This window comes from Ambystoma mexicanum, chromosome 3q (assembly GCF_040938575.1).
Source record: "Ambystoma mexicanum isolate Mex_15411 chromosome 3q, UKY_AmexF1_1, whole genome shotgun sequence".
In the NCBI taxonomy this organism is placed as follows: Eukaryota; Metazoa; Chordata; class Amphibia; order Caudata; family Ambystomatidae; genus Ambystoma; species Ambystoma mexicanum.
The window spans coordinates 845910125-845936981 of NC_090926.1; the positions used below are offsets into that span (position 1 = coordinate 845910125).

General features: G+C 42.3%; 1 protein-coding gene across 1 annotated transcript in view; it reads left to right on the forward strand.

The window, feature by feature from the left end:
* ANKFN1 (ankyrin repeat and fibronectin type III domain containing 1) overlaps positions 1 to 26857 on the forward strand; it is a 1946563-nt gene that overhangs the window by 1449002 nt on the left and 470704 nt on the right. Inside the window, exon 15 of the mRNA XM_069654938.1 lies at positions 26102 to 26270. Within this exon, the coding sequence (XP_069511039.1) occupies positions 26102 to 26270 (169 nt within the window). The remainder of the gene's footprint in view (positions 1 to 26101; positions 26271 to 26857) is intronic.

Below are 26857 nucleotides of genomic sequence, written 5' to 3' on the forward strand. Positions count from 1 at the left end.
CATGTAATGCCTCTGGGCCATCTTGGTAATAAGTAAAACCATACAACTACTGTTAAACCAATACATTAAAAAGCCATCACACCAATTACCTAGAAATTACATTTTCAGAATGTTTGTGGGATTAGCAATGACCAAAATAATTGTGTACTCAGATCACCCTAAAACCCTAAAAAAAATATTAATTTGCACTGGTTTAATGTGTTGCCTCAAATACTGAAATGCATTTTGTACATTCATTACTTCATCCTGATGAATCATGCCTGGGACGTTTTACTCAAAGAGGTCTCGGAAAGGGGAAATGGCACTTTATTTTTGATCATAGAGCAAATCTATGTGTGTTTCAATCCAATTGTCTTTGTAACAGATTTTGAATTCAAAACAAGAACCACAGTATAATACAAATCCAAAACCAAAAGAACCCTGCGCACACCCTTCCTCAGTCCTTCTTCCGTACTCCCTTCAATTGATATAATAAAGAACACAAACAAATTAATATACTTCCCCAAATCTCCCCCATGTGTCATTGATCAATTTACACCTCTTCTGACTGCTGTAAACAACCCTCTCCATTAACGATAGCTTGTGCATCTCTTGAATCCACACATCCACAAATGGACGTCTAGTGTATTTCCAGTCCCGCAGGATTAGTTTCTTAGCCATAAAGGACGCTCTGAATAACCATCTCTTTTGGGAATAAGGCAACTCATCCACCAGGGTATTCTCCCTCAGTATCAGTGTCAGGAAATCATAGTCTGATGACTGCCTTAGGACCTTGTTTAATATAGCAATCAATTCAGCCCAGAAAAACCTCACTCTATCACAATCCCACAGCCTACACTCCAGAGTGCCAGTCCTAAGTATGCATCCCCAATAAAAGTCTGACTCAATGAGGCCTTGTTTGCACAATCGTTCCGGGGTCCAATAAGCTATCTGCAATATATTAATCTGCCTTGAACTTGCACCCAAATTCAAAGAGGAGAGGGTAATGTTACCACAAATCTTCACCCACATGTTTCAGTGATCTCTTCATTCTGTCTCTGTAACCAGGTTTCCAATAAAGGATTGTTTCCTTGTTTGGAGGACATAATGAGTTTGTACAATTTTGAGCCTAACTGACCCTCTTTATCAGCATTTAAAATGAGCTCACTCCAAACATTCCTCTGCCACATCCACTGATTTTGTAAGAACTCTTTTAAGAACATGATAATCCCCAAAAGTGCAGCTGGGTATATCTTTATTCAATTTAAGCCAGTTGTAAGTAAGCCAATTCCCATTATCAATGATATCCCCAAGCCACCTGATACACCCCAGGTCCTCCTCTGGCCAGGACAACTTCCATTTTCCATTCCTAATTCTGGGATTGAACCAGATGGAGGAGTCTAGTAAATGGTAAAAGGCATAGCCTAAAGCTAAGGTCGTTATCTTCCAGGCCTATCTCAGATGCTCTGTCATTGGTAAAGGATCAGAAATCCGGGAACACACTGTTGACAAAACAGCCTTTGGTGCCAGCGGACCAACTTTACTGGATTCAACACATGACCACTCATCCGGGGCCTCCTTAAACAAGCATTGGGAAAGCCAACAGTTTTGGCTTGTGTATAAGTATTAGGCATTTGCCAGGCACTGCTAGTAGATACCCAGGTACATGTAACATTTTTGACCTGCTACCCTTAAATTGCCAGTCAATACCATTGCGGAAGTTCCCGACAAGTGCCTTTCCCAGGCCTACACAAAGGACCAAACTGTTGGCATTGTCAATGCTGGTTTAAAACAGATTCTTAGATCTAAATGCTGCACACCTTTTATGATTATCCGGCAATAAATATGAATATGGGTTCCCTTTGCAAATGCTTATTTGGTCTGTGATCGTTCTTCAATTGTGAACACAAGTTTTATGAAAATTGAATATTTCATTTTAAGATCTGTTCAGCTCTGGTGACGTCAATTCCCAAAAGGTGTGTCATAGTCCCCACTCTCCTTATGACTAGAACCCTGGCTATAGGACTGACAAAGCGCTTCTAGGGAGGGCAACAAACTCTGCACGCTCTGAAATGTTCACATTATTTCAATTACTGGTTTCTTCTATGTTGTCATCCATCATATCATGTACTGCACAGATTCCTAAAGCAAAGAGCCAGACTGCTACCACTATTTGCCGTATACGCTAGACTGAAAAGTGGAGTGTGGAAATCAACGGTGTGTTTTTGGTAAACTGTTTAAATACAGTTGCACATCGCTGGAGCAGGACAGCACAACGTTCTGTTTGGTCAATAATCAACTTGGGTGCTGGGGAGTTATGAACGCGCCGATAAGGTGCTTGTGCACTACACATCAGATGCTAATTTATACTGCAAGGAAATAACGTTCAGGACAGATAATAGCAGCATTTTAAAAACATCGCAGTGAAAAATGTGCTCATCAAAAAATTTAAAAAGGGCCAAGTCTGCTATTTTAAAAATCAAGGTCTGTGCCGCCTGCCAACAAATTAAGCCGTGCGCACCACCCCTTATAAAAAAAAAGAGGCACAAATAGTCCTCTATTCACCGCTGCCCACCGAGGACCCGAAGAGGGAGAGTTGCAGGAAGGCGCTTGTTTATTTACATCAGAGCTGGCGGAGGCATTAGGAAAGCGAAACTGCCGCTGGCTCTAAATTAGTAACAATAAAAGAAAAAGAAAGAAAAATGGTGGCCATCACAAACATTTCAATGTTGTTAAACCGCCGCTGGGACATATTTGGAACATTAGTAAAAGGAATTCAGAGCCGTCGGCAGGATCAGGAAAGCAAAACACTAACATCAAAAATACGTGCCGACGGCAGGTTAACAACATTAATCCACTGCTGGCATATTTCTAACGTTAGTAAAACAAAATCGGAGCCGGGGGCGTCATTAGAAAAGCAAAATCGCTGATGGCTCAGAATAAGTTAGACTAACGTTGGAAATCAAGCAACTGCAGCGTGTGCAGACAGACCAGGGGCGGAGGGGCCACACTCTGAAGCCTTCCTGAGGCAGAGCGAGTGTCGACATAATCAAGCACTTACCTAACACAATGTCAGGCCAAAAATCACTTAGTACTAAATTGCAGTGGAAATAGATGGATTACTTCATTTACCAAATACGAACACATCAATTAAACAGACAAAACACAGCATTGCGCTTACTAGAAACAAAATGGCTTACTAGGAGAAACAAACACAGGCAATCACATCCTAATGACATCATCAACTAAACAGCCAATCAGGTGCTGCTTACATCAAAAACACTACACCAACACCACACAAATCACTAAATGTACATTCCCAGTGCCATTTTAAACCAAAACATACTATTACACTACCTTGTTTATTTTTAATAAAAATTAATGTCAAATGTGTAACATGATTTGATTTGATATGGCATTTATAACGCACCTGTACATAAGTGTTTCTAGGCATGACAAGACAAGGGGGGAAACATAGGGAGGACAAAACAACGATCTTACTAGGCTCTGTGTCATTCAGTTTGTGCACATGCAGGGAGGTGGAAGGGGAGAAGTGCAGGGGAGGGAGAAGTACAGATAAAGCAAGAGTGCAGCCAGATGTGGCTCATAAGTGCAGAGAGAAGGGATTGTATGGTTGCAGATACAGACTGCAAGTGCTAGGGGAGCAAGGAGGCAGTGCGAAGTGCAACTGGACATGCAGGAGCCTGGGCCCAAGGGTAGCCAGGTGACCAGTGCATCGAGTAATCGGGACATCTGCAGGTAGAGTGAGAGAGAAAGGGAAACAAAGTCTTGAGTTGCTTCTAGAACCGGAGTGGTTCTGCTCAAGTTTTAGGATGACAGGGAGGCTGTTCCAGAGGGAGGCCCCCAACCAAAGATCGAGATCTGCCCCCAACTCTCTGCTTGGAAAAGTAACTGACCCTCAGAGAATTGGAGGTGGATGAGTGGAGAGCTCGAGTAGGGAGATGTTTAGGAAGAGAGAGTTGGAGATAGTGCGGTCTCAGGCACCAGCAAGCCTTGTGGACAATGAATAGGGTTTTGAACTTGATCCATGCTGCAATGGGAGCCAATGAAGAGACTTCAGAACTGGAGAGATACTATCCCTTGGCTTGAAGCCAAGGACAAGTCTCCCAGTCATGTTCTAAATAAATTGTAGAGGTCAGAAAGTAGTGGCAGGAAGATTTAGAAAGAGGCTGTTGCAGTAGTCCAGCCTAGAGAGGACCAGAACTCTGGAGCCTGTGAGCTTCTGGGGGAAAGTGAGGAAAGGAAGAATACCTCTGAGGAGCTGCAGCTGATAGTTTGACTTTTTAGCAACATCAGAGATGTGAGGAGCGAAGGAGAGGGTGGAGTCGAAGATGACCCCAAGGTTCTTAGACTCAGAGGTAGGGGCAGGAAGAGGGCCCAGAGTGGACGGCCAGAGAGAGAGAGAGAGAGAGAGAGAGAGAAAAGGAGGGAGCTGGTGTTCTGATGAGGAGGATCTCAGTCTTACTGGCATTCAGGCAGAGATCATTTGTGGAACACCATTCCTGAATTGAGGTCAGACAATCTGGAATGAGAGGAGGAGAGGAGGTGGCTGAGGGGAGCCTGAAGGAGAGCTGGGTGTCATCCGCATAGCACTGAAAATTGGAACCTAAGGAAGCTATTCAGTGGGCGAGAGGTACCAGGTATTGGTTGAACAGCCAGGGATAGAGGTGAGATCCCTGGGGAACACTGCAAGAAGAGAGAGAGAGAGATAGAGGAGACGAAAGATCCTGGTTGGACCTGAGAGGATCGGGCGGTGTGAAACTTGAAAGCTGCAGTAAATATGTTTTAATGCATCAATCAAGACAAATAACTTTTAAATAACATTAACAGATGGCGGCTGCCATTTTGGGAGTAAAAAGGGCTGACAAATTCACCACACATTAGAAATTGAGCCAAAGACTGCAAAAGGTGGTGTGATTGGAGGGGAAATGAGTGGAAATGGGAGGCAACTACTATACACATAGCCAAACTACATATATCCATCCTCATATGTCAACATGCTTTGAAAAGCATTACAAACCTATATTCAAAGTCCTTATTTCAGGCTCTTATATTAACACTCTTACCACTTTCAGCACCACCTAATCGTCAAAACTAAAAAAGGAACAATATGTCTAGCAGTAAACAACAGATGGTTTGCTGCAAAATTAGGTACATTCAATCACACTTCATCTGCTGGAAATTGAAGTTTCCACAGATTAATGCAAGGTGGTTTATCGTCCCAAATAAAGTTCTGTATAGGTTTATCTGTGCTACCCCATTGTCTCCTCCTTTGGCACGAAGAATGTTGCCATTTCATGCCTACTTGAAAATCCGTACACGTACAGAGCATTTACTTTCTATGAATTCAGCAGACTAACCACAATCTACCTTCAGGGATGAGCCTAAAAACGGATGGTGATCAAGTAAACTGGGCACGTTATTTTGCCCCGTATACATCTCCCTGTACGTTTCCATGCATGTTGCTCTCCCACTCACCTGTGGTTTTGTAACTCCAGTTCAGGGCTGTCAAATTGAGCAAAGGCATTGATATGATATGATATGATATGATATGATATGATATGATATGGCATTTATAACGCGCCTATACACAAGTGTTTCATTCAGCATCACATTTGCAGCTTGCGCCATAAAGAATAGAGAAAACATGTTTAGCCCTAACCCATATTACACGCATGTAATGCAAATGTGTCAGTGGTCTTGCCCATGTTTTCCATATTCATGATGTGTAAAAGAGCAAATAGCGTTTATTTTAAATAAACTGGGACTCTACTGTGCATGCCATTTTAATCCAAGTCTAGAAAACTGAACCAACAGATTTGCATGTGTATCTTTCTATGCAAAATGGAATAACAAAATAAATGTTACGCAGGGTACTTTAAAATAAAAAATAAAAACATTCAGACAGTTTCATTTTTGCCCCAGTGCAATATGGAATGGGGCTAATCCTGTTTGCTCCATTCCAAAGACATACACAACATAACCAGTCCTAAATGAATTTGCTCCTTTTATGCAAAAGTGCAAACATTGGACAGGAGCTAGCCGAATGCGACATCTGACATCTAGATGTATGGCATAGTCCAGCACAGTGTAACTGAAGGCGTTGTTTCCTGAAGCACAGCGTGGTAGCAGAATTCAGGCAGTGTTGTGTGTTCTACTGGGGGAACAAGTGAATGGAGGTGAGGCTGATTTGGATGAAGGAGCAAGTGAAAGTGAGGTCTGGCGGCGTGATACAAGGAACTACAGCAGAACTGCTCAACATAGATACAACCACTTGCCTTATTGGCATGTGGGATCACTCTATTGTCAGCACTGTGGGACCTCTCCCATTGTGTTATGTCGCTGCAGAGGAATTGTAGGGAAGCAGGAATCCGTGTTGCCTTCTCTCCCGTTCATGGGGACTTGGAAGGATGTATGTCTCCATGTCCATTAAGCTGTTGAGATATTTATGGGCATATAACATCTGAGCTCATATGAATCAGCAATGGCCATTAAACAAACGGTGCCTATTGGACATCTTTTAGAACTGAGCCTTAACCCATGCGACATCTGTAGTATGTTATGAGGAGCAAATTATAAATGGGAGACAGAACTAAGGGAACAGGTACTGGTCACTCAAAGTCAGACTTAAAAATGGGACCTAACGCATACAAGAATGTACCAAACACATTTTAAAAAGAAACATAGGAATACGTGATAGGCAGACAAATGCTAGCTAAACCAATAACAGAATCCATTTGGGTTATTATGCCATTTTTTCACACAACTCTGTTTTTAATCCAGAGGGATGTCATCCTTCCTTCATCATATGGGTTTGGTGTGATGGATTTCCATCTGCTAAGGGGAATCTCTCGGATGTGTTCTCATTTTGGAAGCTCAATTGAATGGATTATGCCATGAACTTCAGACAGTCTCACTTTCATCTGTGTTTTAAAAACGGGTGTTGGGGGGTTGTACCCAGATGGGCCTAAATGCAAATGGGTGCATAATTGAACTTATCAACATCCATATTTCAAACAGCACATGTATTCTTTGTGCTGTGCACAAGTGGCTGGCATGCCAGCAGTAGTGAGCGCACCCAGTACCTAACATAAACATATGGAAAGATGGAAATGGCTACATGCAGAAATTGAGTTAGAGTTTCTCATGTAGGATTAATTTTAAACGTGTATTTGGCATGAGGGAAACCCTTGCAGATCAGGCACCTGTCTGTTGACACATCTCACCGTAATAATCTAGTATTATAGGGTGAGTGGAAGTATAATGTGGAAATACAAACCGTATGCTACGTTTAAATTAATCTTCAGCAGGACTCAGTGTCATTTTCAAAAGTTCCCAAGCCAATTTGTTTACTTACACAAAAACATTTTTGATTTCAAAATCAGTTACAAAAGCGGTAGCCATCTGTAAATCAGAGGCATCATTTATACTAAAAAGAGAAGGAACACTTCAAAGGATACATGCTGTCTGTCATGCACAGAACCAATAGTATTCTACCTTTTGCATTTGGCTTTAAATAAAACAAAAAAAAACAAACAAATGGGAATTCCTTTGCTTGCAATAAAAGACAATTCAGTTGTTAACTGTGTATCATCAAGGCCTGGTGGTAGATTGATATGATTGGTAGGATGAGAATGTAGAACTGAGAATGTGGAACGTAATAGAAAGATGCAAGAGTGAAAGGAAGTGAAGAGGAGAGTAGAGAAGAAGCTGATGGGGAGTAGATTTCAATCACTCACTTGCACCTTGGATGATTTCACAGACCGTGTTCATAATTAAGATTGTAATGCCACCCTTATTAGCAGAAATGTTAATTTGCCCATTTGTACCATATCATTGATAAGTAACCTCTCTAGTAATTCCTACAACAAAACGCTGTCCCCATAAAAAATGAATAGATTGTATTATTATGCAAAGCATTTTTCAATGATAAAATCTTAGAATATGCTTTAAAAATGTCAAGTCTGCCAATGCTTTAATCAGGTTATTAACATGCCAGGTTACATAATGCCTGTGTTTGCTACTTGTGGTCGAATTATATCTCCAAATTGGTGGCAATTATTGCAACAGCGCTGGGTGAGTGTTGGCAACATATTCTAATAGCATAAAAACACACATTTAAATGGGCATTAGCTGAGTAAATACACGTACTTTGGCCAAGTTGCATTCATCAAATTGAAATGTTTTTCTTGTCTTCCTCAGTCACTGGTCCAGTTTCCCCCTAACGCACAGTAATGCCTTATGCCAGAAAATTCACATGAATTATCATTTATCAGTACAAGGCAGGCAATACGGAGGGGAACAGAGCCTAGTTTAGCCAAAGATTTAAAACATTTGCCATAAAGTACACACGTAAAGAAAGTAGAGTAATGAAATAACGAATGTCCATAATATAAGCCCTGCGTGTTTGTTAATGCAGTTTTTACTACACTGGGTTCTGTGATGAGGCAGGATTGTAGGAGCAAAGTGAAACACTTGTACTCTTGTGTCCTTTCCCTCCAGCCAAAATATCATATTTGTTCCTGGCTCCCTCTTGAGTGTTTCCTGAAAACGCACCGCAATAGTAATTTAGCGACGCATTAACGGCAGGTTATGCTGAACAGATGGTTGTGTCTAGAATGCACACTGTTTTTGAGCAATAACTGCCGTATAATTCCCAGGTTTTACTTTCCTTAAAATCACTTGTCTGAGAAATGCGTCTGGAGTGTTTGTGTTTTGTTCAATGTTTTGTCCATAGTTTTCCAAACCACATTAGACTTTGTGCAATCTTTTATTCTCCAAAAACACGTTTTTCTTTATTTATTTTAATAGAGTAATGATTTACAGAAAGAAGGCGTTTGAGGTTATTCAAAGTGTTACAAAAATGAGCTCCACAATTATTCTTGTAGTATTTATACATGAGAGCGTTGATGATCTAAGGGGAGCAAATGAATATAATACACCTTATAAGGACCTGGAGAGAGGGGCACAACAAGTTAGAGGCTTTTTGGCCATAATATGTGACATGCATCTGGAAAAAGACATGTTTTCTGCATATATATATATATATATTACACATGTTTCACACAATGTGTATTCTTTGTAAGCAAATGTACCTTTGGATTTTGCAGTGTACGTTAAACTATGCTCATTATGCACGCACCACTATAGATCCACATAAGTGGCCATTGTGAGAGAATATGAGTCGTGCGCTGTGGACGGCACTGCAAGCATGAGTGAACGCACGCAAAAGAGTGCATTTTGATCTGACCCATACACAGCATTTAAGCGCCCACTCATCAGTCCCCTCCATCCTATTTTATATATATGTTTTGACAATTTTCACAGAAATCAAGGCAGCTCAGGTTTCCTGTGTTACTTTTAGCCCACTGTCAAAAGGATTCCTAAATACTGCCAGTCAAGTCCGAGTATGGTAGATGGCATCTACAAGAAGATCCCGCAGCAACACAGACGGCCTGATTCCCATTGAAAAACACTTTCGGATGTTGGTGGAGATGCACTTGTATTTGTGAGGCAGTACCAAAGGCAGGTTCGGAAATTGAAATTTCGTGGTTCAGCTCTGGCTCAGAAATAAACTCCAGATGGATCCGACCCATCATTTAGCACACATTAAAAATGACCCCACACAATCCTATGCAGGCATTCATAAACATTTCCAAATGCATTACATACACTTACGTAAGCAGTTCAGTAAGTGTGAGAAAGTGCACAGAGTGATGTCATCTTGGCAGCATGTCTGGGGGAATAGCATCCGTTGCATGCTGGGAAAATATGTATAGACATTAGAACAATGCAACCAAACGAAAGAACGCTTACTCTTTTGTACATAGGACCATGAATATCCGGTTAAGTGGACTGTCCAAGAATTTCTACCAGTCTCCTGTGCAATGTCCAACAATTTGTATTGCTGGCATATGTTGCATATGGCACATTTCACTAAAGGATATTGGCCTCAATTGCAACAGCAATTCCTTACTTGTGCAAGTCAGGCTCTTAATGAGAGTCCGATGTGGATTGTGAAATTATAGGTTAGATGATTGTCATGATACATTGTTTAGATCGAAAAACGCATCATGTATACAACTTAGTTTACGTTGTATGTTATTTACCAGTTTTTTTAAATGATTACTATTTTTCTATTTATTTATGGTTCGCTTGTTAGGCACTTATACAGGAAGTAAATACTGTTTCAAAGCAACAGGGAGGGGAAAGGTGATGATAGACAATGTAATTACAACAATGTTAACAATGGGGAGCGGAAGACAAACCTAATATGCCCTGTGAGTGTTCAGATTGTGCAAGTGCAGAGGGGAGAGAGGAGAGGGGCTATGGTGCTCATGGAAAGTAGCAGGTGAAATGCTATGAAGAAAGGTAAGTGCAACCTGCAGTGGTGGAGGGTGAGCCGAGGCAAGTGCATAGGATAGACAGCAGCTGGTATGATAAGATGTGGGAGGTCAGGGCCCGAGGATGCATAAGGGCCCTGCACACCAGTCAGGCTACTGTGCGATTAGCAGGGGAGAGAGACAGGGAAGGAAGAGGTAAAGAGGAAAGTCTTGAGACATTTCTGGAACTTAAGGAGGTTGTGCGCAAAACGAAGATGGAGAGGGAGGCACTTCCAAAGAAGGAAGCCAGCTGAGGAAAGCGATCAACCACTTGTTCTCTGTTTAGAAAACCGCTTCACGCACAAGGAGTTGGTGCCAGAGGAGTGCTGGTGTCTAGAGGGGGAGTATTTGGTCCAAAAGAGTTGCAGATAGAGTGCTCCCAGGCTCCAGACAGCCTTGTAGATGATGTAGAGGGATTTGAATTAAATCCATGCTGCGATCGGGAGCCAGTGAAGACTTTGTAGGGCAGGAAAGATGTGGTCCCTGGGCTTGAGGCCAAGGATACATCTCGCTGCCCAATTCTGAATTAGCTGGAGGGGTTGCAGAGTGGAAACAGGGAGATTAAAGAGGAGCCTATTGCAATTGTCAAGCATAGAGAGAACCAGAGCTCAGGTAAAATTGAGTCTCTGGGGGAAAGTGAGGAAAGGTAGGATTCCTTTCAGAAGGAAAAGCTGAAAGTGGGACTTTTTGGCAATGTCCTGAGTATGAGGGAGAAAGGAGAGAGAGGAGTTGGAGATAACTCTGAGGTTTCTGGCTTCCGTAGGTGGAGCAGGGGGAGAGCCCATGGAAGAAGAGTGAAAGGAAGAACCAAAGCTTGAAGCAAGTAGGCCCAGTTGTAAGAATGTAACTGCAAATTCCAATGTGAAAAAACAGCTCCAACAGAGAATGAATGCACTTTTTCAGAAAAGCAAGGTTAATTACATCTAAGTGGCCAGAAAGTGTTAGTCAGCTTTGTGAAGCTGACAACTAACAGTTCCTTCCAGTGCTCAACAAAGTTTCACCTTTTATACACACTGAAACAATTTACATAATTACACATATTCTGTTACAAAGTAATTCCACAAAAATCCATTGGCTAACCCTAATACAAATAAATCTAATCCACCCACATTCCCTAACCCCATTGGACATATTTATTAAACACATTCCCCTTTACATGTGGTCTCATTGTAATCAGTCATGAAATCCTAAAATATAATTGGTTTATTAACTCAAAACAATTCAACAGTTAACTTGACCCATTTGTCAGAGAAACTTTAACCCGGTATGTGATGTGCAAGGCTTTTCACAAATACTTCAAATACAAGAGAAGAAAGAGAAACAATAATCATTCCTTTGAACCGGCAGTAAAATTCTTATCTCCCCAAACATGCCGGCACCTTATATTATGCCTTCCTACATTCCTTCATGTCACCTTATTTTATTTATTTATTTCATAGTGCATTTTTGTTCACAAGCAGAACTCTTCACACATCTACATAAATAGTGACACATTTTAACACACCAAATAATACACAAACATTTCTAATAATAAATAAATCTCTAATTTTACATAATTGCTTATCCAAAACCAACTTCAAAATGTCTAAAATTGCAGTTACTAATGACATTTCATTAAAATGTAAAATTCGTTTCCACAGTGAATCAGTCAATCCCGCCGCATTGCACACAAATATATCTAGTTGTTCAGCCCAAATTATAGATAACATAGGGAAATTAATACAAAGATGTTTTAAAGTTTCTGTACATGAAGCACAGTAGTGACACACTCTTTTGTCCTTCGATATCTTTAAACGAGCACCAATCATATCCGTAGTAGGGAGTACATTTAATTTCAACCTAAGAGTCTCGGCTATGAACTTCCTTGAGGTATACCTCATCAAGTAAGTTGCCAGAGTGTTATACCCTCTACTTGACCACTAAAGTGATCATTAAAGCACCCATTACGCATTGGCTCTCTATTTTCAATCCAATCTTTTCTAAATAATTTTACTTTAGTCTTATTAGGATTTACGGACAATTCCTCTGAATTGGAGTCAGTCCACTCAAGGTGTGACTCACACAAAAGTGGCTTTTGTAACAGAGCTTTACATACTCCCTTACCTATCGCTGTATGTAACTTACTATATAGAGAACATTTTCAGCTCCAAAGATTAGTCTGGGTAAACATTTTTGTTTGTATAACTTCAAAATGGAAAGGGCCGAAAATCGTCTAAATTTGGAGTCAAATTGCCATAATTGTGCAGTTGTGGCTAAAAATAATAATTTAAAGTCTTTATATAGCATTGATTTACTACCTTTCACATCGAAAAAACAACCCAGCTATTTAAACCGATTTACTACTTCTAAAATGCGGCCTTGAATTCTCCAAGTAATATTTTTCCACCTTGATTTATCAAGATTCAGAATAAAGTTCTTTGATTTGACAATATTTAAGTGAAGATCTAAGCCCAGCAAATATAAGTTTAGCTTCTCGAAGGACCATTACAGACCAATCGGGGTCATGTCACAAATAATCATATCATTAGAGTAATTACGATATTAAATGCTTTTTTGCCCAATAGCTGGGCAATAGCTCTGTACTGTATCCCAACATTGATTCATGTCACTGATATAAAAATGAAAGAATGGGCAAGAAAACAGGCTTGACATAGGGCTCTATTCGTTTGAATCCAATCTGTGCATGACCCCAAATCATTTAATCTAACCTTTATTTTGGAGTCTTTATGTAAAGCAACAAGTATACTAATCAGGGCAGGGGGACGTCTTTGGGTAAACAGTTTTCTCCATAGAATGGTACTGTTAACACAATCAAATGTCTTGGCTATACCCAGAAAGGCCAGATAGACTGATCTGTCTTGCTCCCTGGACTGTTTGGACAATGGAGAAATTATAAAACAGTTTTGAGCCATCCCTATACCCTTCTTAAAACCTGCTTGGAAAATATTATAGTTTCCAGACGTTTCCACCCATTTTAGAGTTTCCTAGGAAGTATGTTGACAAAAACTTTGAGGCATCCAGAAGTGAAATTCTTTTATAATTTAAGGGAGAGAATCGATCCCCACCCTTAAAAATCAATATGAACAAAGCAGACTGATGTTTAAGTGTGAGGATTGATTCTCTCCCTTATATTAAAGACCAATTTCACTTCTGGATGCCTCGAACAACATGTTTGCCAACATACATCTTGGGGAACTCCATGTCACCTTATTTGCAACTACCATCTCAGATCATATAGCCTGCAGCACATATCCTGCTTTTCTTCCTCGAGAGCCAATAAAACAGCAGACAAGCTCTGTCCTTAAAGCACGCCTTGCATGTATTTTATTAACAAACCCCTGATTCACCCACCATGTAACAACAAGCCCGTGTGCTCTCAGGAAGATGCCCCTTGTATCTACAAATCCAATCCAGACATAAAACACAACCAGATGGCTTTGCATTCTGTTCTCACCTTCAGCCTTTTGTGATACTATCACCAGATGCCCACATGAGGTGTGCTGCATCCCCCCTTCTATGGCCTCAGCCATCCAGCTCACAAGCCTGGCAAAACGTATTCCTGCAACCCAAAGATGCTGCGGCTCACACAAACATCAACTAAGCAAAAATCATACTCTGCGATGTCTCCATGTACCCACGATGAATCCCATGTTCCCAAATGACCTAAAATCTGTCTGCAATTTAAACTATTGTAGAATATCCACATTTACACTGTTCAAGATGTAATTCCCCTCTGCGAAATATGTTTCTAAGCGGTGCATAACATGTACATTGTGCACAGTGCACAATACCTTTGTATCGATGCTACTGCTAATTATGATGCTCATGGGATGGAAACGGCCCTTATCAACCTAAAAGACAGGTTGATGAACTTAGAGATAAGGGTAAAACAGCACTCCTCTTACTATTGGACCTCTCTGTGGCATTCGATCTAGTGGATCACAAGGTCCTCTGCAATCACCTGAACTCTGTCTGCAGCTCACTTCTCCACAGAGGCCATAAAATGGTTAGAATAATTCTTGAGCAACAGAACAATTAGGGTGTTCTCCCCATCTGCAGCTACGCATCCCATCCCGATTACATGTGGGGTACCTCAGGGCTCCCGTGTCTCCCCTATATTATACAACATATTAACAAAGCCCCTGTTTGATGATCTGGACCTTCTGGGTATCACCTACACTAACTATGCAGATGATACACAGATTCTCCTTCCACTTTCTGGGGATTACGACACAGATTTGGCGTTGGTGAATAGAGTGTATCTCAGCATCCAGGCATTGATGACCACCCACGGTCTATGCCTGAATGATGATAAGACTGAACTCATCATCTTGGGCACCCACCTTAACCTGAAGAAATTAAGCCATCAATACTCAGCATTCGCCATTGATGAAACATCATTAGGGTAGCCAAGAAGGTGAAAACTCTTGGCTTTTACCTTGACTCTACCATGTCTTTTGACAAACAGGTGAAATCACTGGCCTCTACTACCGCTTACACCTGTAAGCTTATTAGAGCAGGCAGACCATTCCTTTCTAATGACAGTTGTTTGATATTGGCCAAAGCATTAATACTCTCTAGGCTAGATTACTGTAATGCTCTGTACAGTGGTGCTAACAAAGCTATTATTCAGAGGTTACAAACACTCCAAAACAATGCTCTACGAGTCGCATTAGGCGTGAAGAAAAGAGAACATATCCCTGCAACCAGACACCAATATAACTGGCTCTCTACCCACAACATAATTCTTCTAAAAACGGTCTCACTCACCTGTAGATAGATTACATAGAAGATCATCGCTTAGATACACGAGAGCTAGCAATGCAAACTGCCTTACAGTACCTAGATTCCGACTTACAAAGATTGGCGGCAATAGCTTTCCCGTGAAAGCATCCAAACTTTGGAACTCCCAGCCACATCAGCTTAGAGCAGATCAACCGTACTTACAAATTAGAAATAGCTATATCAATATGCTTAACCTGACTGACCACTAGCCCTTACCGTGGATCCAGCCTCATAAAGGTTGTCCCAGTCCTTCCTCCCTATAGACTGCAAACCTGATCTATGCCTATGTACTCTTCCTGCTCATAACTTGTTCATATTCTAGATTTATATGTGTCCTCTGTACATACCTGTAACCTTATGTAACTGTATATGCCTTTTTGTAACATTAATTGTGACCTGAAAGCCTTGCATTTTCTTATTGTTGCACCCTGTTACCTTTGGGTCTGGCGTACATTATAAATAAAGAAACAAACAAACAAACCTATTGCAAATCTAAAAACTATACAAAACTACACACTATGTAACGCTGATTCCAATTCATTTAAATACACAAAAACACATCTTTAGTTGCAATATCACATCTAATCCAGCTGCATTACGGCCTAGTACAACTTGAAAATCGTAAACCTCTTTCATGCATTGGGACCTCGAATGTCCACCCCAATACAGTATATTCAGTAGCCTGAAAAGTGGTCTGAGAAAATCAGAGTATCAGCGGAGAGTTAACCCACCTAACCTTTATAGGATTCAACAGGCATAATGTTGTTGCCCTACCTCTTTCTTGCTTGATGGTGATCAGTGGAGTTCAATCTGGTATAAGATCCCCCCTGGGCTTTCCCAAAGCTGATGGGAATGGGAGAGGACTTCCTAATAACTTTACTTCTGCTGTTGTAAACTTTGAATACACTTACAAACTGCATGTTGGCTTTGCCAATACTTATTCAGTCTACTTTAAAGACTACTAGCCTCCTGCAAAGGTTTTCATTGGGAGTTGTGTCTCTAGGGGTTCAAGGATCCATCTCATCTGGTAAGTGAAGGGCCCTCATTACGACTCTGGCGTTAACCAGTGGCGCTATTAGCGCCATGGGGCGTTAACCAATGGCGCTATTAGCGCCATTGGTTAACGCCGGTAACTTACCGATTCCGCCATGGTTAAATGGGGAATTACCCCCTCATTCCAAGGTTGGCGGGGCAGTAATTCACCATTTACCATTGGCCCTTCCGCATTCCCATTTTTGCCCCATAGGGCTCAATGGGAATGGGGAAGGCGGTAATTACGGTACCATAATTACCTTCAAAGTCCCTTTGCGGGTCCCTACCTTAATGACTGGTCCAGCTGTTAAGGTCAGGAGCCGCAAAGGGACCTCGTAGTAAGGGGTTAATGGCGCTGCAACCTTTTACGGCGCCATTAACCCCTTAACGCCTGGGTCATAATGACCCCCAATGTCTTTTAAAGTGTAGAGACTTATATTTATAAAGCAATATATTGTGATTTATTCCTTTATCTTATCTATAAGATAAAAAAAAGCAGGCGTTAAGGAAGGACCCGCAAAGGGAACTCGTAGTAGGGCGGTAAGGGTTTAACGGCACCAGTCTCATTACCGGTGACCGTTAACCCTTACCGCCCTACTCGGAATGAGGCCCGTTGGTTGTAATCCTTAATAAACATATGGTTTCTAAGTAGCAGCCAGGCTTTCATATAGTAGATACAAGTTAATTTCAGGTTTTCATCAATCTAAACACGTGTTCTTACAAAGACATGTGTTCAGGACTTTCAATCGTGTGGTTGTATGGATTTATAGTCTAAAGGTTGCTTAAACGTGATGCAACATGGTTTACACATTTGAGAACATTGGTAAACTATCATTTGCATGCACCTTTTACATCTGTACTGAAATCTACTTAAAGTACACCAGGTGAATAAAATGCACTATTAATATCATTGAGATTGGGCACATCTGCTTCTGGTCTTTCCCCATCAGATGCATGCAGTAACCAATAGGGCAATGTTGCCTCTTCAGTGCAATACATCAATGGGAGTTGGTTCATCTTTAATACGTCCAAGTTTAACTCTTGTGGTGAGGCTCAGGGCATAAAAGATACATTATTCAGTGGGTCTGAGCCTCTCCTGCGCTTCAAACATCATACAATACAATTTTGGAATGCACAGTGTTCTTTAGGAGACCGCCCTTCTCCAGTTTCCATTAAAATCATTGGGCTTAAAATGTGATTCTGCGCTATACATCACTTGCCATAACTCACCAAAATTGACTGGTGTGACGTGAAGAAAGCATACCTTTATTCAGATTGTGTGTATTGTACAACTCTGCTTGAACCAAACTGGACCTTCCGTGCTTCAGACTTCAGAGATTTATTCTGGGGCGCAGGTAACAGTTGGATAACATAGGACTGCTGACTGCCTAATCATCACCTGGCCTACAGGGAAGGAGGTCATGCCTTCCTAGTGTCTTTTCAAATTAGGATGAGCTCTTCAAACATCATGTTTTTGCCACAAACTAAAGGTAGTGCCTCTCTATTCAGAAGACTTATTGTTAGGATAGATTTCACGGGGCAAGAGCTGGACATAAAGAAGGTATATTTGGTATCTTTGGGAGCAGTGATCCATCCAGCATTGGTGCGAGTGCAACTGAATATAATTCTATATTGATTGATTGATTGAGACATTTGTAACATGCAGCACTACGAACTGAATCGAATCTAGGCGCAATACCTGACATTGATATATTTTTAGGTTGCCACTTTTTTTGTGAATCTTCCATTACTCTGGACCTATTGCTTGAACAGATTGGTAAAACATATTGTGTCCAAATTCATTTGTTTGTGCTGGACATTTAGGTTGAGGGACTGGCACAATGAATATGCATGAACATCTTGTACATTCATTGTAGTAGTTATTTTATCCTTTATGATAATATGTGAATGCACTGGCTCATCACACCCAAGGAAAGGTGCTCAGTCAATCAGGTGGCTAGAAACATGGGCAAAAAAAACTGCTAATATCCCGCTCATGTTCCACCAGCCACCGCAGGCCCTTTCCTGGGTGTGGCCATGTTCTTTTCAGCACCTGTGGACATGGCCACTCTGTCAGACCCCTCACATTCTCCCCTTTCCCACACATCATCCTCAACACCCCTCCACAGATCCTGTTTTCCCCGACTTAGCTCATGGCTTTGGGCTTCTGGTTTTGCCTCCTGATCACCTTCCGTGTCGAGCAGCACTGTTGAACCTGAAAAGGACTTACAGCCGAGTGGAAGATTTGCCTCCAGGAAAATCCTGGAGGTAAATCCTACAACTCACTGCTTAAAAATCGTCAAAATCAGTGGATTTACCGCGGTGGAAATTCCACCGCGGTAAATCCACCTTAAAAGACCCATTGAGTCCAATGGACTCAAAATCAATGGAGAATTACACCGTCACTACCACTTGTAATACGGCCGAAATTCTGCAGGACCAAGTGGCGGCCATGGTAATTCATTTGGGCAGTATTCTGGCAGATTTACAGCCGGGATACCACCCAACTAGTAATGAGGCCCTTAGTCCTTTCTCTATTCACTAGGACAGCGGTTATATTGGAATACATCAATGGGTTATATTGGAAACTGCCAACCTCCTTCACATAAAATACAAAAAGCTTAAAACTATTTCTCAAATGCCTTAATTTATGAAGTTGCGCAGTGGAAGCCAAGCATGTTTCATGGGCTGTCTGTTCGTCAGTAGCTCTATTCTGTTCAAGGATCTAAAGCTACTAGAAGATCTTCAGCAACAAGCAACTGTTAAAGTTGCAACATCCTTTGCTGCCTATATTGTCGGCATGAGAGAAAGAAATGAGCAGGGTCTCCCAGATCTTTTTTTGTCTGCTGACACTTTGGGCCTCATCACGACTTTGGCGGTAACCCTTAAATCCGGCGGTCGTGCTATTACCGCCAGATTTAAGGGTCTGCCAAATCAGGACTTTGGCGGATTTCGCCCTAGCTCTGAGCTGGGGGGTAATCCGGCGAGAATTTGCGCTATTACCGCCGGCGGGAAATCCGCCGGCGGTAAGAGCGTGAATTTTCCCCATGGAGCCCAATGGGGAATGGGGCATTCCCGAATGGGCTCAATGGGGAATTACATTACTGCCAAACTCGTGAACCGGCGCTATTAGCGCCGGGGAGTTCGGCGGTAGGGATAATACCACTGGCGGTAGTACCGCCGGCGTTACCACCAAAGTCGTGATCAGGCCCTTTGTGTCTGCTGACAATTAGTATTTTTTCAAATTACTGGTTAACAGAAGTTTGTCACATCTGGCCAAGGCGAAAAGATATCTTTGATGAGGCTTTATCAGGGTTCTTACATAAGGCTGTTGAAAACAATCCATGCTGTCTACATCAGACCAAGCAAGGTTAGAGACCCTCTCCAGCGCTGTTGTTATACTTTTCAAGTGCTCCGGCTTCTTTTTCTGCTTAAGATATGTTAAATGTTAAATGAGGTGGTCCACTGTTGCCTCTAGAAGACTTCTTGGTGCTAGCAGACACTCCAGGCACAGGCCCTGTAATTCAGATTTCAGCGAGGTAGTAAACGTTGAAGCGACAGATGTGGTGAAGTGTTCCTCCTATGCAAGGTCTATTAGATTGTAATTTCTTGAGGTTTCTCTTTTCCTATCATAGATAGCTGGTCTATCATGTCCTCTATTGAGGCTGTGAGTGCACTTACATCAGCCTCCAATGCAGCATTAGGAAAACATCTTGGAATCAGTAGGAACTTATTTCACTCAAAGTCATTATTTTACAAGCTGCATCCAAGCCCCACATCTCTGAACCATAGGTCACAATTCTGTCGAATTTGGCTAAAAAGACCAACTTCACCTGTGGCGAAATTATGTGATAATGCTTATAAACAAGGATAGATATTGCTCTAGCAGCCCGAAGGCATAAGGGCTCTATAGCAGCAGACACCGCAGGCAATCAGAACAAGAATTCCAGATATGAGAACCCATGTGCATACTATTATGCAAAAAGCTATTGTCATTCTAAAAGGTACGTTTTCAATTTGTGCTTAAATTCTGCCTGGCCTTGGATGCCTCTTAGATTAGGTGGCCAAGCATTCCAAGAGACAGGCGCAGCTGCAGAACAGACTCCCCTTCTGGTGCTCTTTAATGTAGTTCTTGGAGCACATAACAAGTTCAAGTTATTCGAACTTAATGTGCTCTGGTTGGACCTCTTCTCCAGCCTTTCTGCTAAAATATTCCGGTCAGACATTTATGACTAATCATCAATAACCGTAAAGAAATCCCTAGACTCAATAAATAACCAGGGCAGGTTTTTTTCTAGCATGGTATAGATGATCATTTCCCTTCAGACCCCCTACCACCTCTAGTGTGTTATAGTCTCCTTAACTGATACCCACAAACAGACTGAACCAGCAAACAGCAGTGATCTATTTTTTGAGTTTATAATGGTCCTCACCAAAGCACTGCAGTTCTGTATTGACAAAAGGGGGAAATTTGAGACAGCAATTTGATGATAAAAGGCCTCATCATGAGTTGGGCGGTAGTCCTAAAATGTGGTGGTAACAGTTATGATGCTGGAAATGCCTTGGAGGGACAGGGCCCCCGTATCCTTGTCCTTTACTGCCTTTTAGCGTGTGTTCTGTTCTGTTATCCGCGCAGGAGTTCATGTGGGACTCCTGGCGGTGCAGCTCTCTCCTTTGGTTTTGGTGTACAGACCCATGGGATACCCTTATGGCACCCATGAGTAGGGGTGCAACCCTATGCCCCTAGTGGATGTTTTTGGGCACCTGTGGGTTGCCCACAGAGCAGGGCATGAGCTGGTGGCAGCTCCGTGCTGAATTGACTGGTGCCCTGAGTGTTCTCCATTCTGGGATACCCAGGCCCTGTCATTGGAATCGGTAGATTCCTGATGGAGACAAGATGGCCCCCGTGGCCTTTTGCCTTCCATCGCCTGTTACCTTGATCTTCCCGACGTCCCGGGAAGCCCTGACTCTGTCCCTTCCCCCTGACTGGCTGTTGGGTGGAAGTTCCATACATGGTAGTGTGGGGAAGTGCTGACCAGACTGGCTGGAGCCTTTCCAACGACCGTATGTTGTGGGTACGCCTGTGGGTGGGACCTGGGTGAATGGAGTGTGTGACGAATACACATTCTGTGTTGTGGGTGTCTAGTATCTGGTATTTGACACAATGACTGAGACAGCACTGCCCAAAACCAGTATCAATGCAGTGTGGAGTGTTGAATGGCTGGGTACTTGTCCCAATACACATAACTTGTTGTTAGTGTCTGGAGAGAAGTGAATGGCCTGAATACACTGTGTGCCTGATTGGCTACCTGTCTGCATGAATGCCCTTCACCGTGATTGGATGCTTGAGTATGACCCAGCGGAATGAATGGGAGATCAACAGTATATCTGGGGACCTCTCACTGCTAGGAATCATGTTCAGAAGCTGAAGTCCACTACGACGAGTAACTGTAGTGAAACTGAAGCTTGACCTTGAAGCCCTGCTAGACGAGAAGAATTGCTGTTGATCTCGTTCACAATCTGAAAGCTGCTATGTCTCCAAGGACTGACCCAGAGAGGACCTGGTATGGCGCCTTCTTCCCAAGCTATGAGGGACAATCGTGCACCAGCAGATCTTTGCCAAAGCTCCCTGGTAGACAGACCTTCGACAGGCTGCCGACCCGAGACAGGGACTACTGCGGAATCCCAAGGGGCCCAGACTGTTGTCCGCCACTGTCGACCACCGCTGTCGCCGACTGGAGCTGCCGTGCTCCCGTTTGCCTAAGAACTTTTGAATCCAAGGATGCTCACGTCCGCATCGTCGCCACTGTATCCTGCTGGAGAAGGCCTGACCATTGACGTGCCGAGGAGCATCCGCTGGTGGGTTTCCCACCACTCAAAGACCACAGAGACGCCGACGACTCGATGCCCTTGCTGGGCCACAGTTCTTCAAACTCTTTGCGGTCCAGAACTATCGACACCGAGGGCCCTGCACGGCTTTCCTTGCAGGTCGTTTACACTTTCCCGTTAATGAGCACCGCTAGGAATGAAGGTACCACTTCACCGTCGTAGCTCACCCTGTTCTCCGTAAGACGTTCGATGACCCGTGACTCCTGCCTTAAAGGTAGGACACTCAAGAAGGGCCGTTGATTCCCCGACTAGGAACGCTACAACGCCAGGTACTTTGGTGTTGCAGAACTATTGGGAAGTCTCTTGTGAACAATATATGGACTGAGCTTGTATCTTTATTCTACAGGTTGCCCAGGTAGGGGGGATCTCCACACAGAGCTGTGTTTAACGGTAGTGACCAGTATTTCTGTCAACTGTTCTTATCAACTGCTTTACTCTTTTCTCTACTGTTGGTTTCCTTTACGACTTGATTGGTGTGCCATTTAGCCGTACCATTGATGCACTTTAAAGAGATCTAATAGTAATTGTGGTACCACATAGAACTGTATATATTTGCCATTATAGATAACTGAGTACAAAGTGTGTTATCATGATATTGTATATAACTTTGAATATTAATTATATAACAACTATGTTTTAACCAATACAGTGTGCGGACATTCCTTTGTGGGTGCTTGGGGACTACACTGTACTTAAGAACCAGCCCACATCACCTTCCGAGAAGCTAGGCCTTGATTGCTCGACCACAACACCAATAATAGAGAATCTTGGCAGGGGTCCTCTGTGCCTCTCCTCTACCAAATAGAGAGCGGAAGTACAGACCCCCCCTCCGGTCCCTCACAACAGTGTTACCACATTTATGGGTCTGCCCAATCAGAGCTAGGGGTAAACATCACAGAGAAATATCAATTTTTAGCACGATTACTGCCAGCGGTATTATCACACTGTAATAGTGCCAAAGATTCCCCATTATGCACCCAATGTGGAATGGGGAGTAACAGTTAGCGCCAAACCCATGATCCAGCGATAATACTGGCGGACGGGTGGGAGCTAACGCAAATAAAGTTGGGCGGTATGAGGCCCAAAGTAAACTGATCTGGAGGTAAGGCTGTTTAGCTAAGCATGCATGCTCATGGGCTGATTAAGAATGCACCTAATGTTTTAACCTTATCTTGCACGCTAACTTTACAGCCAGATATTACAAAGCATTGACATTTTGATCATAACATCCATCATGTCATCATTGAGTGCAAGACCATTCTCCTCCATCCAAGATTGAATTAATGAATACAGTCTATTTATAGTCTCCAAATTCACTTAATAATAATGGTCATTTTGCATTTGTATAGTGTTACGAACCCTCAGGCATCTTAGTGCTGCTTATTATTACCGACGGTGTGTGATGCTCATTTATCTACCTCAGAAGGATGAAAGGATGAGTTTGGCCCTGCCAGGATTCGAACCTGCATCGGCAGGCTCTGAACAGATGTCAAAGCGACAGCTCTAGTTGCTGTGCTATCTGACCGGCTATGCACCCCTATCAAAGGAATGAGGGTTTGGGTGTCATCTAACATCTAGTGGAGATATGTGGAGTTTATGTTAGAATTGTTTCCAACCTTGCACTTAAAAAAGGGAACGACAGTGTCTGTTCCCAAGGTTTATTGGCAAAAAGACATTTATAGGTTTGTGCCTGGAACCTATAAATAGCATCATTTAGGATTTGGTGATATTGATCACTCATTTATTTTCTTTGCAGTGTGGCTCTGTTATCTGAAGTTGCGCTTGTAATGCTGTAGTTGTACAGGCTTGGCAAACGGAGTCATCTACGTACAGAAGTACTGTACTTGTGTGTTTTTCACATGTGGATTGTCTTTTGAGGCAAGAGGGACCATTTCCACCACATCATTAATTTACAGACAGAATAGTATCAGAGCTAGAAGATAGTTGTGTTTAACTCCACACAAGGTCGGACATTTCGAAGAGAGTTTTCCAAAAGACCCAAATCTAATTTGTGAGGGTGTATCAGAATACAGGCTCTGTATTATGCTGGGCAAAGGTGGATCTAGAACAATGGCACTTAGTTTGACCAAGAGCCTGTCCCTATCAACGAGGTCCAAAGCAGATGAAAATTCTAGGAAGGCTACATATAGTGGCATTTTCTTAGCAATTGAATATCTGTGAATTATATGATACAAAATGAACATTTGGTAAATTGTTGATGAGCAAGGATCAAATCTGCCCTGTACTGGGTTTAAAATTGTCTTTGAGACATCATTTGACTGCTTAAAGTATGACATGACAGAACATTTTACATTCAATATTCATTAGGCTATTTGGCCTATAAGATGTGACCAAATTTGTGGTACCCTTCTTGGAGAAGGTGACAATAATGATGGTAAGCCAAGAAGATGGACATTTAGCTGTATTAATACAAAATAGAAAAGCATTGCAATACACAAAGCATTGGGATCAATCTCCAATCTGGTGAAGATGTTACAATTTTTATAGTTGTGCCAATCAAGATATGGAGTGAATGTCTAATCAATGATAATAGTGGATGTGTGTCTGCATTGTGTATGTAAACATCAGAGAGATAATAGCAGGCAGGCTGTATTTCTATTCTGTAGAGAAGCTGTCTGTGTGTATTTAGAACACTGTGTGATGTCCTCAGGTCTGAAAAGTTAGAGGACCCTCTTCGATTTCTTGATTTCTTGTTTTAATCAAACAGATTATTCAGTTTCAATTTTCTTGACCCAGCATTTGGGGTGGGATTGTCGTGGTGTGGGTTGTTAGATTAGTTACATTTTTCTGTTAAAGGACCTAAACAAAAATTAAGATATATTCCATAGATTAAAGTCATCGCAAAGCGTGCTCTCCTCTGCGAATTCAAACCTTCCATCCCTGGCCAGAGTTTCAGACCAATCCCTGTTCTTCTCCCACCTTTATGATGGCAGGACCCTACTCACCGGAGTCCCAGATGCCACCATGGCCATTCTCAAAGTTGTCCAGCCTGCTGCAGCTTGCCCCATCATAGGACTAAGAACATTCAAGCACATCATCCGCATCCTCAAGGAGTTGCAGTGAAAAATACCCCATTAAGCACGTATGATGTTCAAGATAGTCTAGGTCAAATACAAAGCAGTCACAACGGAAGTACCACTTTGTTTAGATGAGAAACTCACCACCTCTGGAAGCCAACGTAATCCCAGTAGAAACAACATCGCTAGGCTGGAAACAAAGAAATGCAAGAAGAAAAAGAAACTGGAAACAAGCCTCCTCCTGCTTTGCACCCTGTCTTGGAAATAAGTCATCAGTTCAGATAAGACTGTCTCCCTCCATCCTACACTTCAGAATGGACCTGATAGCCCTACTGTTCATAGAGCACCACTCCAATCTCTGATCACCCACTCAACCCTAATTATCCCTTCCCCTGCCCCCTCCCGCACCCCCGAGTTCCTACTGTGCGCACCCATATGAATCCCTGCATGTCTGCTGCCCCTGTGACATAGCCTTTGTGTATTACTCCCTGGCGTGCCCTTCTTTTTACAGGGTTCTGTTGCTTGGCAGCTGGGTATGTGCTTCATAAATCCTATACATACGGTATACACACGTGGAAGCGGAGACCTGTAGGAACATATCATTATGTCATGTGGGCGACTTAAGATGATTCCTAAGTGCTTAATAAGAGTGTTATAAATTAATACATGAATGCGTAAAGAAGCATATTGACTCCTCGTGACATGCTTCACTATTTGTTTTCATGCTAATGAGTGTGTGTACGTGCGTGTGTGCGTGGCGCCCTGGAATTGGAGTTCGTAGCCATTGTTGAAGTCTGGCTTCCCACCTTCATGTTTGAAGTAAAATTATTGATTGATGTGTAGAAACGTTATCTGCATAATCTATTCTTGTGCACCTCCTAACGCTATGGTTTTCCGTGTCAGTAGTTGTTTCAATAGTCTACGTGCCGTGTGGTAATACCCCCGTTTTCTTTTTCTGCTTGTGTCCCTCTGCAGGCTAAGCACTTCCGTCTGTACACACAGGAGGTGTTGGAGCTGGGTCACAACGTCTCCTTTCTTCTGCTGCTCCCTGCCTCAGACGATGTCTGCACTGCCCCAGGACAGAGTAATCCCTACACCCCGCACTCAGGATTTCTTAACCTCCCTCTTCAGATGTTTGAACTCGGTATAGTAGCTTGCTTCACCCAGAAATATTCACTCAGTCTCCTTATACAAAAAAAAAAAAAAGGTCACAACGTTTTGCCTGTTCCCCTTGTCCCATCGGGAACGCTGTACACTGCAGGCTGGCTTTGGCAACAGAATAACACGTTACTATACACAAGTGCCAAGGAAACCGTAGCTGCTCTACAATATGATGTTAAACGTTTAACAGTAAATGAATTATCACATTTGTTTCTTTAAAAAAAAATGCAATATAATATAAGATTTTGATGGTCTTATATGGTTGATGAACAATGTTAACTCTAGCAGGTCGCTAAGCATGTATTTTTCAAGAAAATACATTTTATGAACTAGAGGTGCAAGTCAGTGATGACCATTACAACAAGCTCCTACATTTTCAGAAGTTTGCATGTGGACTTTTAAGTGGTCGCAGCCATCCTTCTCTACAGCAATATTTCATAAAACCGGTCACTTTACACAGTTTGTGCTGTTACATAATTGTTCCCCAAAACCAGACTTCTATCCTGTTTGTTAGAGTTACTTCTCTTTCTCTTCAGCAGAAAAGAAAACAGACAACTTCAGGCACCACAT